Source organism: Carcharhinus amblyrhynchos, unplaced genomic scaffold, assembly GCF_965287045.1.
Source record: "Carcharhinus amblyrhynchos unplaced genomic scaffold, sCarAmb.v2.hapA scaffold_50, whole genome shotgun sequence".
In the NCBI taxonomy this organism is placed as follows: domain Eukaryota; kingdom Metazoa; phylum Chordata; class Chondrichthyes; order Carcharhiniformes; family Carcharhinidae; genus Carcharhinus; species Carcharhinus amblyrhynchos.
This window is the reverse complement of record NW_027649791.1, coordinates 2,436,367-2,448,435: the sequence shown is the minus strand read 5'-3', so window position 1 is coordinate 2,448,435 and position 12,069 is coordinate 2,436,367. Positions and strand designations below refer to the sequence as shown.

At 39.5% G+C, this 12,069-nt stretch overlaps 1 protein-coding gene across 1 annotated transcript in view; it reads left to right on the top strand.

Moving 5' to 3' along the window:
• Positions 1 to 10,126, top strand: part of snx9b (sorting nexin 9b) — a 173,818-nt gene extending 163,692 nt beyond the window's left edge. Inside the window, exons 16-17 of the mRNA XM_080182268.1 lie at positions 850 to 941; positions 8,154 to 10,126. Of these exons, the coding sequence (XP_080038394.1) occupies positions 850 to 941; positions 8,154 to 8,204 (143 nt within the window). The 3' untranslated portion in view covers positions 8,205 to 10,126. The remainder of the gene's footprint in view (positions 1 to 849; positions 942 to 8,153) is intronic.
• The last annotated feature ends 1,943 nt before the right edge of the window (positions 10,127 to 12,069 follow it).

Here is a 12,069-nt window from a genome sequence, read left to right as displayed (position 1 = left end):
GCTGAAATATTTAACTCGCTGATCTCCCAGCTGGAAATAACATTCTGAGAGGTACGAAATTCCAAAAAATGCCTGGTTATTCGAGGATGGCCGAGAACCCAGTTATTTTGCATGGCACTAAGAAATTGGCAAAAATAAAAAAAAATCTTGATTCTTATTTAAAACAACATATTTATTTAAGTTTAATTTTTATTCTAAAGTGCAAAGCTTAATCATTTGCTTTCTTTCATCACGTGTTGCTAACTTTCTATCCGACATCAGTAACCTCATTCAAGAGGATAAAGTGTGAGATGGAAGGGAAAGATTTTTAAAATCTAAAGTATTGCCTTTCCTACATGAGCATTTCCTGTCCTGCATGCTAAGATCAAACTTCCAACAGCATTAATAGGTAACTAGAACGTTCAGTTCCAGGTTTCTGACCATCTGATCTGTGATTGTTGTTCCAATAATTTCACCAGCTTTTATACCACAAGACATGGCAACATGGGGAAGTAAAAGCAGATCTGACTAGGCCTGTTGTGCGGAAGCGACCTACCTGCTGTACATTGACAGGAAGCCAACATAGGAACAGGAGTAGGAGCTGCTTTAGCCTGTTTAGACTATGGGTTATCTGTACCTCAATTCCATTTACCCGCTTCTGCTCCGTATCCCTTCACAGTCTAGGTTGCTCTATCTTCCTGGAATGGGGAGAAATCTGAAAGCAGAAAAGGTGGGTATAAAAAAAAATTATAGTGTAGATAATTGAGAATATTTTACTAGGTTTTGCCTTATTTTATTTGCATTTAAGTTTCAATGATTAAAGATAATTGTACGAGGGTTATTAAGTCAAACTTTATAATTTTATTACAGCTGAAATGAATCACTTTCACAGTAATCGAATTTATGATTACAATTCTGTCATGCAACACTACCTACAGCAGCAAGTTGAGTTTTATGAAACGGTAGGTTGTTTAACAAATCAACTTTTAACATGCCGTTGGGACAAAAGACATATAAATTAATGATTTAATTTGATCTGATAGAGGTTTTAAAATCAGAAAAATTTAGGCAGAGTAAATTGGAGGAATTGTTTCCAATGACTGAAAGGTTGATGATCAGAGGGACAAATTTAAGGTGATTGAGAAAAGAACCAGAACTGACACTTTATTGCACAGTGGTTAGAATTTGTCATGCACTGCCTGATTGGGTGGTGTGAACAAATTAAATAGTAACTTTCAAAGCTGAATTGGATAAAAATTTGAAGAATTTAAAAACTGTAAAAACAGGAGATGTTGTCTAACTGGTTCAAAACTAGTGTCTGTTTATCCTTTGCTCCAAATGATTTTGGTTCATTTTTGCACACTGGATAAGTCCAATCTTTTAAATGTAACTTCTTAACAGGCTTGGAAAGTGACAATGTTTTTTCAATTATGAAAATTATTAACCAGAACAACATAGCATGTTTAATATTGTTCATTGTTCTTGTGCATGTCTCTTTCTCACCACTATGGGCCAATTGTTTTTATCACTTGCTTCTAATTTTCTAGACTGTATTTCAATGCCCCAACTAGATCTGTTTCCTTTTGTTTTACTATATATAACTTCTCCCATCCATTTTCCTCTCTAGATTCTGTTATAAAATGTGGGAATGTCAGTGCTAGATAGATCCTTTTCCAAAAGTAACCCCTCGTTACTACCCTTCTAAATACAGCCTAAAAACTGTAGAGAAAATGTTCTTGAACCAATTAGCTACAAAGCAAACTGTTTAATTATTCTAATTAGCTTGTTTATATATTTTTAAACCATACTTTCAGAGTTTGTGTAGCTTGTTCATTCTGAGTCCGTGCCTGCCAAGTAAGAGCTGAGCTGACTCATTGGTTTTCTTGTATAAAATTCTGTCAAATGTTCTCTCGCCCTGTTTCTCACGTGTGCTCTTAGCCACTCTCATCCTCTTCTCTCCCTTTGAGCAATAGGATTCATTGTCTTCACGTTCTAATTAAGTCTAAACAGCAGCACTGTAATCTGAATGACAAAGGGGAATGGTCAACTATATGTTGCAGCTATACACCCTCGATTCCAAGATTAATGCATGATGTTCCAGACAAGAGATGGGTTAATTTAAGCATCTCAAATTTCTCCCCTCACTATCTGTACATTACCCAAAAGGTATTTTGTTGTGATTCAATTTTCTGTTAATAACCTCACAGCAGACTTGCGATAGGATGAACTCAAAAGGTTAGTTTATTTGCACATACTCAAAATACCCGCCTCTACTACTAACTCTGGCAGCCTTTTCTAGACATTCACTCTGTGGCTTCTTCTGTACTGTAGGGATTCTATGATAAACTATGAGCCTCACATCTATAGTGGGTATGTTGTTAGGTATTTTGAGAGTCAGGATCTACAACTTGGTTTTAAAATTAGGCCCATAGATTCAGTTTTTGGATAGCAATGATCATATCTCTTAGCGTATATTTTATGAAAATATTAATGTAGGGTGAGGTTATACTGAAGTGAAATCTTTGCGGATTGGTGAAATAATACTATAAACCAACTAATTCAAATCTTGGTGCTAAATGCACTGCAGATAATGGAATTAACACCAGTTAGAAAGTAAGCCAGTGTTAGCCAGTGAATAGTGGTCCTATTTTTAATATCTATCCAGTTACCTGTGGCGTAAATGTAATGGCAGGACTGATGCCCCTAAAGTTGAATACTCTAGCACTTGCCCCAGGGATTAATAAATGAAGAATGGTCACTTGGATAAGGTAATAGATGCCACCTACAAAGCCATACTGCAACATAATTTAGTTCATCCAGAATAGGACAAATGGTTTAGTGTTTTTAAAGATCAGCATCACAAATAGCTAAAGGGTTCATACAAGGATCAATGCGAACATCATCCCTGAATACTGTAGATGTTGCCAATATGGATTTTTAGCAAGTGTTCAACAAAGCACCATATAAAAGGCTGATTAACAAAATTGAGTCTCATGGAATAGAAGTAGAGAAGAGGGATAAAGTGAGAGAAGGTTGAGTAGTACGAGAGAAGGGAGTAATTTCGTATTAGTAGGAGCCAACTGGATAAAAATCTATTGAGGACCAGGAGACCTAGTGGTAGTGAATGATTATTTCTCATTTGGAAATAGACTTCAAATTTTGAAGATGACACCAAATAGTTAATGCCACAAAGTAAGAGAACATTAAGGAATTTGCAGTCGTTATTTCATTCATGGTATTTCATTATTGGCTAATTCATTGTTATTTTTCTGGAGGAGTATAATTCCCTTGGACTGGATCACTTTCAAATACTTTGCATTATTTTATATGTGTTTGTCAATATTATTTTACCATTCACATTCATTCGAATTGTGATCTCTATTGCTGAGGTGTTCCTTATCTTGACTACATTATTCTGTCTTGGTCCCTTCCCCATTACGAGATACAGTATTGCTGTGGGCTAATGTGATAAATGTCCTGTCTCCTTTCCTTCCAAATTCTACCATTTACACATTAACTTGTTCTGAAAATTGATTACTAATTGCATCTCTCCACCCCTAGCTCTTTCTTGTGCTGTTTCAGTTGCAGCCAGGGAGATTTAAGGGCTGATTTAATGGAGGGGTTTAAAATTATGAAGAACTTAGACAAAGTAGATAGAAACACAGTTTCTAGTGCTTAAAAGGTGTAGAAGATGGAGAATAGGTATATGATTAAATATATAGAACATAGAACATAGAACATAGAACATAGAACATTACAGCGCAGAACAGGCCCTTCGGCCCACGATGTTGCGCCGACCAGTTACAAAAACAATGACCCACTAGCCTATACCAATCCCTTTTCGTCCATAAACCTATCCAGAGATCTCTTAAACGCCCCCAAACTAGACGCATCTACAACTGCAGCAGGCAGGGCATTCCAATCCCTCACCACCCGCTGGGTAAAGAACCTACCCCTGACATCCGTCCTGTAGCTACCCCCCCTTAATTTAAAGTCATGCCCCCTCGTGCTAGCTTTCTCCATCCGAGGAAAAAGGCTATCACTATCCACCCTATCTAAACCCCTAATCATCTTATATGTTTCAATAAGATCCCCTCTTAGCCGCCTTCTTCCCAACGAAAACAACCCTAGATCCCTCAGTCTCTCCTCATAGGACCTCCCCACCATACCAGGCAACATCCTAGTAAACCTCCTCTGCACCCTCTCCAACGCCTCCACATCCTTCTTGTAATGCGGGGACCAGAACTGCACACAGTACTCCAAGTGCGGCCGCACTAGAGTAGTGTACAGTTGCAACATTACACTGCGACTCCTAAATTCAATCCCCCTACCAATAAACGCCAAGACACCGTACGCCTTCTTGACAACCTTATCTACTTGATTCCCAACTTTCAGGGATCTATGTACACACACACCTAGATCCCTCTGTTCATCCACACTATTCAAAGTCCTCCCGTTAGCCCTATACTCGACACATCTGTTGCTCCTACCAAAGTGAATTACCTCACACTTCTCCGCATTAAATTCCATCCGCCACCTCTCGGCCCAGCTCTGCAACCTATCTAAGTCTCCCTGCAGACTATGACACCCTTCCTCACAATCTACCACACTTCCAACTTTGGTGTCATCAGCAAATTTACTAATCCACCCAACTATACCCTCATCCAGATCATTAATAAAAATTACAAACAACAGTGGCCCCAAAACAGATCCCTGAGGCACACCACTCGTAACTGCACTCCATGATGAATATTTACCATCCACCACCACCCTCTGTCTCCTATCTGATAGCCAATTCCTGATCCAACTTCCTAGATTACCCACAATCCCATACATCTGCATTTTCTGCAGAAGCCTACCATGGTGAACCTTATCGAACGCCTTACTAAAATCCATATATACCACGTCAACTGCCTTACCCCCATCCACCTCTTTGGTCACCTTCTCAAAAAACTCAATAAGGTTAGTAAGGCACGACCTACCTGCTACAAAACCATGCTGACTATTTCTAATCAATTCATTACACTCCAAATAACTATAAATCCTATCCCTAATAATTTTTTCTAAAACCTTGCCCACAACAGAAGTAAGACTCACCGGTCTATAATTCCCGGCAAAGTCTCTGTTCCCCTTCTTAAACAATGGGACAACATTCGCTATCCTCCAATCCTCCGGGACTACACCAGAGACCAATGACGACCTGAAGATCTGAGCCAGAGGCTCTGCAATCACCTCTCTAGCCTCCCAGAGAATCCTAGGGTAGATCCCATCCGGACCAGGGGACTTATCTATTTTCAGCCCCTCAAGAATTTCCAGCACATCCTCTTTATCAACCGTAATACTTTCTATTTTACACCCCTGCGACCCAATGTCCTCCTCAGCTATATTCATGTCCCCCTGCGTGAACACCGAAGAGAAATATTGGTTCAATACTTCTCCAATCTCCTCCGGTTCCACACACAACTTCCCCCTGCTGTCTGTAACTGGCCCTAATCTTGCCCTGACCAACCTTCTGTTCTTGACATACTTATAGAACGCCTTAGGATTCTCCTTAATCCTATCAGCCAAAGTCTTCTCATGTCCTCTTTTAGCCCTTCTCAACTCACTCTTCAACTCCCTCCTAGCCAATCTAAAGCTTTCTAGTGCACTATCTGAGCCCTCCAATCTCATCCGAACATAAGCCTCCTTTTTCTTTTTAACCATCGACTCAACTCTTTTAGTGCACCACGGTTCCCTAGCCCTACCAAATCCACCATGCCTGACAGGGACATACCTATCAAGGACTCGCAGTAGCTGCTCCTTGAAAAAATTCCACATTTCAGATGTTCCCAGTCCCTGCAATCCCCTAATCCAATCCATGCTTCCTAATTCACTCCTGATAGCCTCATAATCGCCCTTACCCCAGCTAAAATTGCTGACCCGAGGTTCACGCCTATCTCTTCCCATCACTAAGGTGAACGTAACCGAATTGTGGTCACTATCACCAAAATGCACACCAACTTCCAAGTCTAGCACCTGGTCTGGCTCATTTCCCAGCACCAAATCCAATATAGCCTCACCTCTAGTTGGCCTGTCTACATACTGAGACAAAAAACCTTCCTGCACGCTTTGTACAAACACTGACCCCTCTAGCGAGCTAGAACTATAGCAACTCCAATCAATATTCGTAAAGTTAAAGTCCCCCATAACAATTACCCTATTACTTTCACTCCTAACCAGGATTGTCTCCGCAATCCTTTCCTCAACCTCTCTAGAACTTTTAGGAGGTCTATAAAAGACTCCCAACAGGGTGACCTCTCCTCTCCTATTTCTAATCTCCGCCCATACTACCTCAACTGACAAGTCCTCATCAAACTTTCTCTCCGACACTGTGATACAGTCCTTGACTAGCAATGCTACCCCACCCCCCCTTCTACCTTCTTCTCTACTCCGACTAAAGCATTTGTACCCCGGAACCTGCAACATCCATTCCTGACCCTGCTCTATCCAAGTCTCAGAAATGGCCACAACATCAAAGTCCCAGGTACTGATCCACGCTGCAAGTTCATCCACTTTATTGCGAATACTCCTCGCATTAAAGTACACGCATTTCAAACCCTGCTCCACCCCACCCCCACTATGCCGTGCCTTGCATTCCCCAACTATGCCCCCCTCACTTTCACCCCCTTTCCTCACTATCCCTCCCCCCCTCCGAATCAGTTTAAACCTTCCTGCATCGCTTTTGCAAATTTACCCCCCAGGATATTGATTCCCCTCTGGTTCAGGTGTAGACCATCCCTCTTATAGAGGTCCCACCTTCCCCAGAATGAGCCCCAATTGCTCAAGTACCTGAACCCCTCCCTCCTGCACCATCCCCTCAGCCACGAGTTCAAACTTTCCCTCTCCCTATTCCTCTCTAATCTATCCCGTGGTACAGGCAAGAGTCCAGATATAACTACTCTTTCTGACTTCGCCTTGAGTTTCCACCCCAACTCCATAAATCTTTGCTTAATATCCCCTTCCCTTAATCTCCCTATGTCATGTGTCCCCACATGAACTATAACTTGGGGTTGATCTCCCTCTCCCCTAAGAGTCCTGAATACTCTGTCCGATACATCCTGGACCCCAGCCCCTGGTAGGCAACACACCAGCCCAGAGTCCCTACCCTTACCTCCAACTCTCCTATCCGTCCCCATAACCGTGGAGTCCCCAATCACAAGGCCCAATCTCTTACCCCTAACCACCTGAGGCTTGCCAATAGGCTCACCCCCAGAGACCTGCTCCCTTTGGCTATCCCCAGTTGATTTCTCCTCAACTGTAGCCTCCAGGACCGAGAACCTATTTTGGAGGGGAACAGCCCCAGGGGATTGTCCCCCCAACTGCTTTTTGCCCCTCTTCCTGTCAGTGACCCAAGACTTATTCCTAGGAGTGACTATCTCCTTATAACTCCTTTCTATGTCCTGCTCCACTTCCCGAATTATACGGAGCTCCTCTAATTCCCCTTCCAGCTCCTTTACACGCTCCTCCAGAAACTGCAATCTAACACACAAATGATTTAGGACAGAGAGCTAGAGAAACCTTGTTTTGTATACGAGTTTGCCGAACTGTGGAATATACTTCTGAACAAAGCAAAGACAATATTGATAGAGTAGATACGTATTTAAAGGAAAGGTAAATAAACAAAATGAGAAACATCTCAGAACATCTGAATAGGATTGAGAACATGTGGATGATAAACACAAGCTTGAATCAAATTACATGTTTCCATGATGTAATTTGTTTCTAATGCTACATCGAAATCTCAGAAGGAATCCTTTCCTGTATTCTGCAAGCATAACACCTTGAAAAACTGAAATGATAGATTGGTATATGTGGTGGTGAGGGCTTGGGTCAAATGCCCTTTCCTTGGGTCAGTGCAGACTCAATGGGCTGAAAGAATCTCTACAATGCAGAAGGAAGTCAATGTTCGATTGCTGCTGACTGGAGAGCACAGCATTATGACGAATGGGGAGAGGGAAAAAGCACAAACGGACAAAGTAATACTAAACAAAAAAGGGAACCAACCTTTTCAGTAAGGTTGCTAGTGAAATATTTAATTGATGAACCACAAATTTTGTTGAAAGATCTTTTGAAGGAAAGGGGCATATTTCTTGAAATGTATTTCAATTAAGAATGTTTTTGTTGTTTCCTACTAGATTGCAGCAAAGCTGAAGCAAGCATTGACCCATTTTACAGTACAACAGTAAACCATGCCAACACACTTAGCCTTAACTGACTACTTGGTGGAGGAATCGTATGCTCTAAAGTGTGTTTATGACCAGGAAAGAAAAAATAACAAATACATCTCAAAATCAGGTTTTGTTTGAGATAATGTTAAACATGCAAAGCAATTGTTTGGACCATATGGGTTATTTTTCTACTTCTGTGCAAATGGTATGAAACTTCCAGTAAAGTTCTTCTGTAACTCTGTAAGTGTAAATACAAGTGAACTTCTTTATTACTTTACCCATTTAGTTCTATTTTTGTAACGCTTTATTTTCTGTTCCTTATTTTTGTGATACATAACTTTGAGCAAAATACTTTTGTGGAAGACATTGACATGATTTCAGTTTTTTTGTTTTTTTATTTTGTGCAATTTTAAACATTTTCTGTCTGTGATGCATTCTGTGAATGATTTGGAAAGGAAGGAGATTAATCTTAAAACCAAGTTGAGATTACAAAGAAAAGGCCATTTCAGAAAGGATTCCAAATATCAACACAGTCATATATACGGTCATATAAAATCCAGCATAAAAGTCCAGCACATTTGGACAGGAAACATTACACTGAATAAACTTCTTTTCATTCTGAATTACTATTTTTGTAATAAGATACCAAGAATGCACCAGGCCCCCAAAATGTGTCTTAAGCATTCCAACATTGAGCTTTCTCATTTATTCTTGACCAAATTTTAAACCATTACAAAACTTCATTTGTTCCCTTTAGTGCCAGCTTTAGTAAAATCGTGTCAAAGGTTACACCTTGGGGTGACATTCTGAGAAATTGTCGGTTTGAAATTTGTATTTTGTCTTGAAGAACATGAGATTTTGTTTTGAAACATCACTTTTTTTTTGGTTGCCTCATTATTATTGCTTTGGTTATCAAGCTACCAGAGGAAATGCTATTTAGAGGGTTAAATGTTAATACTGTTTCAGACAGAATGAGTGCTGTTCTCAAATGGTTATCAGTTATTTTCAGAGTCTAGCCCCAGAACTTCAGGGACTTTGAGCTCTATGCAATTGCCAAAAATATGAAAGCCATTCTGGGTAGAAGTTTTTTTTTGTTGCCTATAGCTTTGCTTATATTTAAATTTAATATACAAAGATACTCTGTAATTATACAGATACTTTTATGAATCTAGGAGAATTATAAGAGCACGTTTGCACCAAAGATAAGTATTTAATTTTGTATTTACATTATTTTTGGATTATGAACTAATAAATGTTCTAAGCTAATACATTTTTGAAATTTCTCTTCATATTATACAAGCAGTAAGCTTGAGAAAAGAAAATTTAAATTCTTTGGAAAATGTATGTAATGGGGGAGCGAGAACGTGTTTGCATTGGATGAGATGAAGAAACCTCTGTACATAAAGTAATTAAACTGGGATATTTTAGAAATATAAATGCTTTCACTAATTGTATTTGCCTTCAGTGCTTAGGTTAAGATGCATGAAAATTGCACTAAAATGGAAATCTTAAATTGTTGAGATATATGTGAACTTTAATTCTTCCTGATTCATTATGAAATATATTTTCTGGAGTGCTAATTGTACACAATGTATATAAAAAAAATGTAAATTATCACTATTGTTCTTTTTGTTAAATGCCATGTGAGGAAGTTTTGTTAAAATCAAATATCGGATGTACCTTCTTGATCCTTCCATTATAGTGCAGAACTCCTGCTGTGAAAGGATTCATATTTCTTTTGTGGCCCTGTAAAATGCAGTTCAGAAGAGAGAAAATCTTTTCATCAAACTTTGCTTTTAGATAATGAAATAGTTTGGCGAATAAATAATTTTATGGAACTGACGGTGTGTACATGAGCCAAATTGGAATGAGGTTGTACACAACCAGTTTAAAGGTGAACACGAGAAAAAGGAAATAAAGTGTCCTTAAGGTTATCTAAGCAATCTCAGCAGTTTCATTAACTCTTTGCACCAATTGACATTTCATTCTCAATGTGGATTAACTTAAATTGACAAGAAAATGTATGAAATGGGTAATGAATGCATGCCTGCAAAAGCACCTTTTATATCAGTGACTGACCATCATGTCAGTGCACCCTCTTCCTCTTTTGGTTTCTTTTCAACCATTTTGCTTTTTGAAAAGTTTTGTTTTCATTTAAGCAAACTAATATTTTGTTAGCTGTTATTCCAGTTTTTAATTACTTGCTTCATCACAAAGTCATCCACTGAAGTCTGATGAGCATCAGACTTCAGTTCAGCAAATGATTCAATTCTGCTGTGACTTGAACTACAAAACAGCAGTAGGAAAGCCAGTAGCACAGTTGGCATGTGCCTTGTTTTACTAATTGTATTCATGGTCCACATCCCTCTTTCTCTCTCATGTGTTACTGAGTCAACCTGACCAGGAAGGTTCCAGATTAATTCTAGTTTACAGTATGAGAACCACTATTTGCTGCAATGTGCTTTAGCTAGTGAAGCTAAAGCTCAGCCATTTTGAATGTTAACTAATAGCCCAGGCTGAGCTATTGGGAGATGACAAATGAAAGTCAGAAATGACATCTTATGGTCTTATAAATAGATCAGGAATTGTCTTATTGAGTAGCAGAGCAGGCTGAAAGGGCTGAATGGCCTACTTCTATGCAACTATTTCATTTTTAACAAGAGATGGGTGTATTATTGAAAAATGCACAGGGATGGATAATAACTATCTGCCTAAAGTGATGCACAACAAAACATCTTTGCCTGTTTATAGAAGCAGCAAATTTCACTGGGCCTTTCTGTGAACGTTATTAAAAGTATAGTAGAACAGAAGAAATTGGAACAGCCATTTGGTCCCTCTGTCTGCTCTGCTATTCAGTAAAAGTATAACTCTCCTGATTGTGGCTTTAATTGTCCTTCATAAACCTTTGACTCCCTTATCAATCAGAGATCTGTCTAATTTAGCCATGAATATATGCAGTGACCCAGCCTTCACTATTCATATGGAAAAGAATGTCGAAGACCAGCAACTCAGAAGAAATTCCTCCTCATCTGTCTTGAATGGGAGATTCCCTATTTTTAAACTCTGACTTTCAATTCTAGATTTCTCAATGAGAACAAACACCCATCCAGTATCTGTATTGTCAAGACATCTCAGAATCTGATATGCTTGAATAAGATCTGCTTTTAATCTGAACTCCAATGAGTATTAAAATCTCTAATGATAGCTTCCTGATAGCAATTGAACACTATATAAGCAGCATTAATTGCTTTAAGGTGAGACCTTTGCCTTCAAGCACCTGTCAGTCAGATGGCCGGAAGCTCTGTAGTTTCAGTGGCACTAGGTTGGAGTGGTGGCAACTGCTGGAACTACACCTAGTCCTGACAGAGGAACCTGGACTCAAAAGGCAAGTCTGAGGGAGTGGGCCTGCTGGGTTTGAGAGAGCTGGGAAAGGTCAAGGGTCTCAATAGACCTAAGGTGAGCGGGCTGTCCAAGATATTTCCTATAGGATTTCAGACCAGGTGAGTGGAAAGGTAGTGAGTGGGTGATCTGAATTTTGGAATTCTTCAGACCCACTATGGTTTTCATATGCTAGTTTATTTTTATTTGTTCACACCATATACAATACTATCCTTATGAAACCTTACTTTAAAGGGTCTTTTTTCAAAGAATATCATAGAATCCCTGCAGTGTAAAAGGGCATTTGGTCCACTGAGTCTGCACTGACTACAATCCCACCCACGCCCTATTCCCATAACCCCACATATTTACCTTGCTAATCCACTAATACTGGGGTCAATTTAGCATAGGCAATCGACCTAACCCATACATCTGTGGAGTGTGGAAGGAAACTGGACCGCCCAGAGGAAACCCATGCAGACATAGGAAGAATGTGCAAACTCCC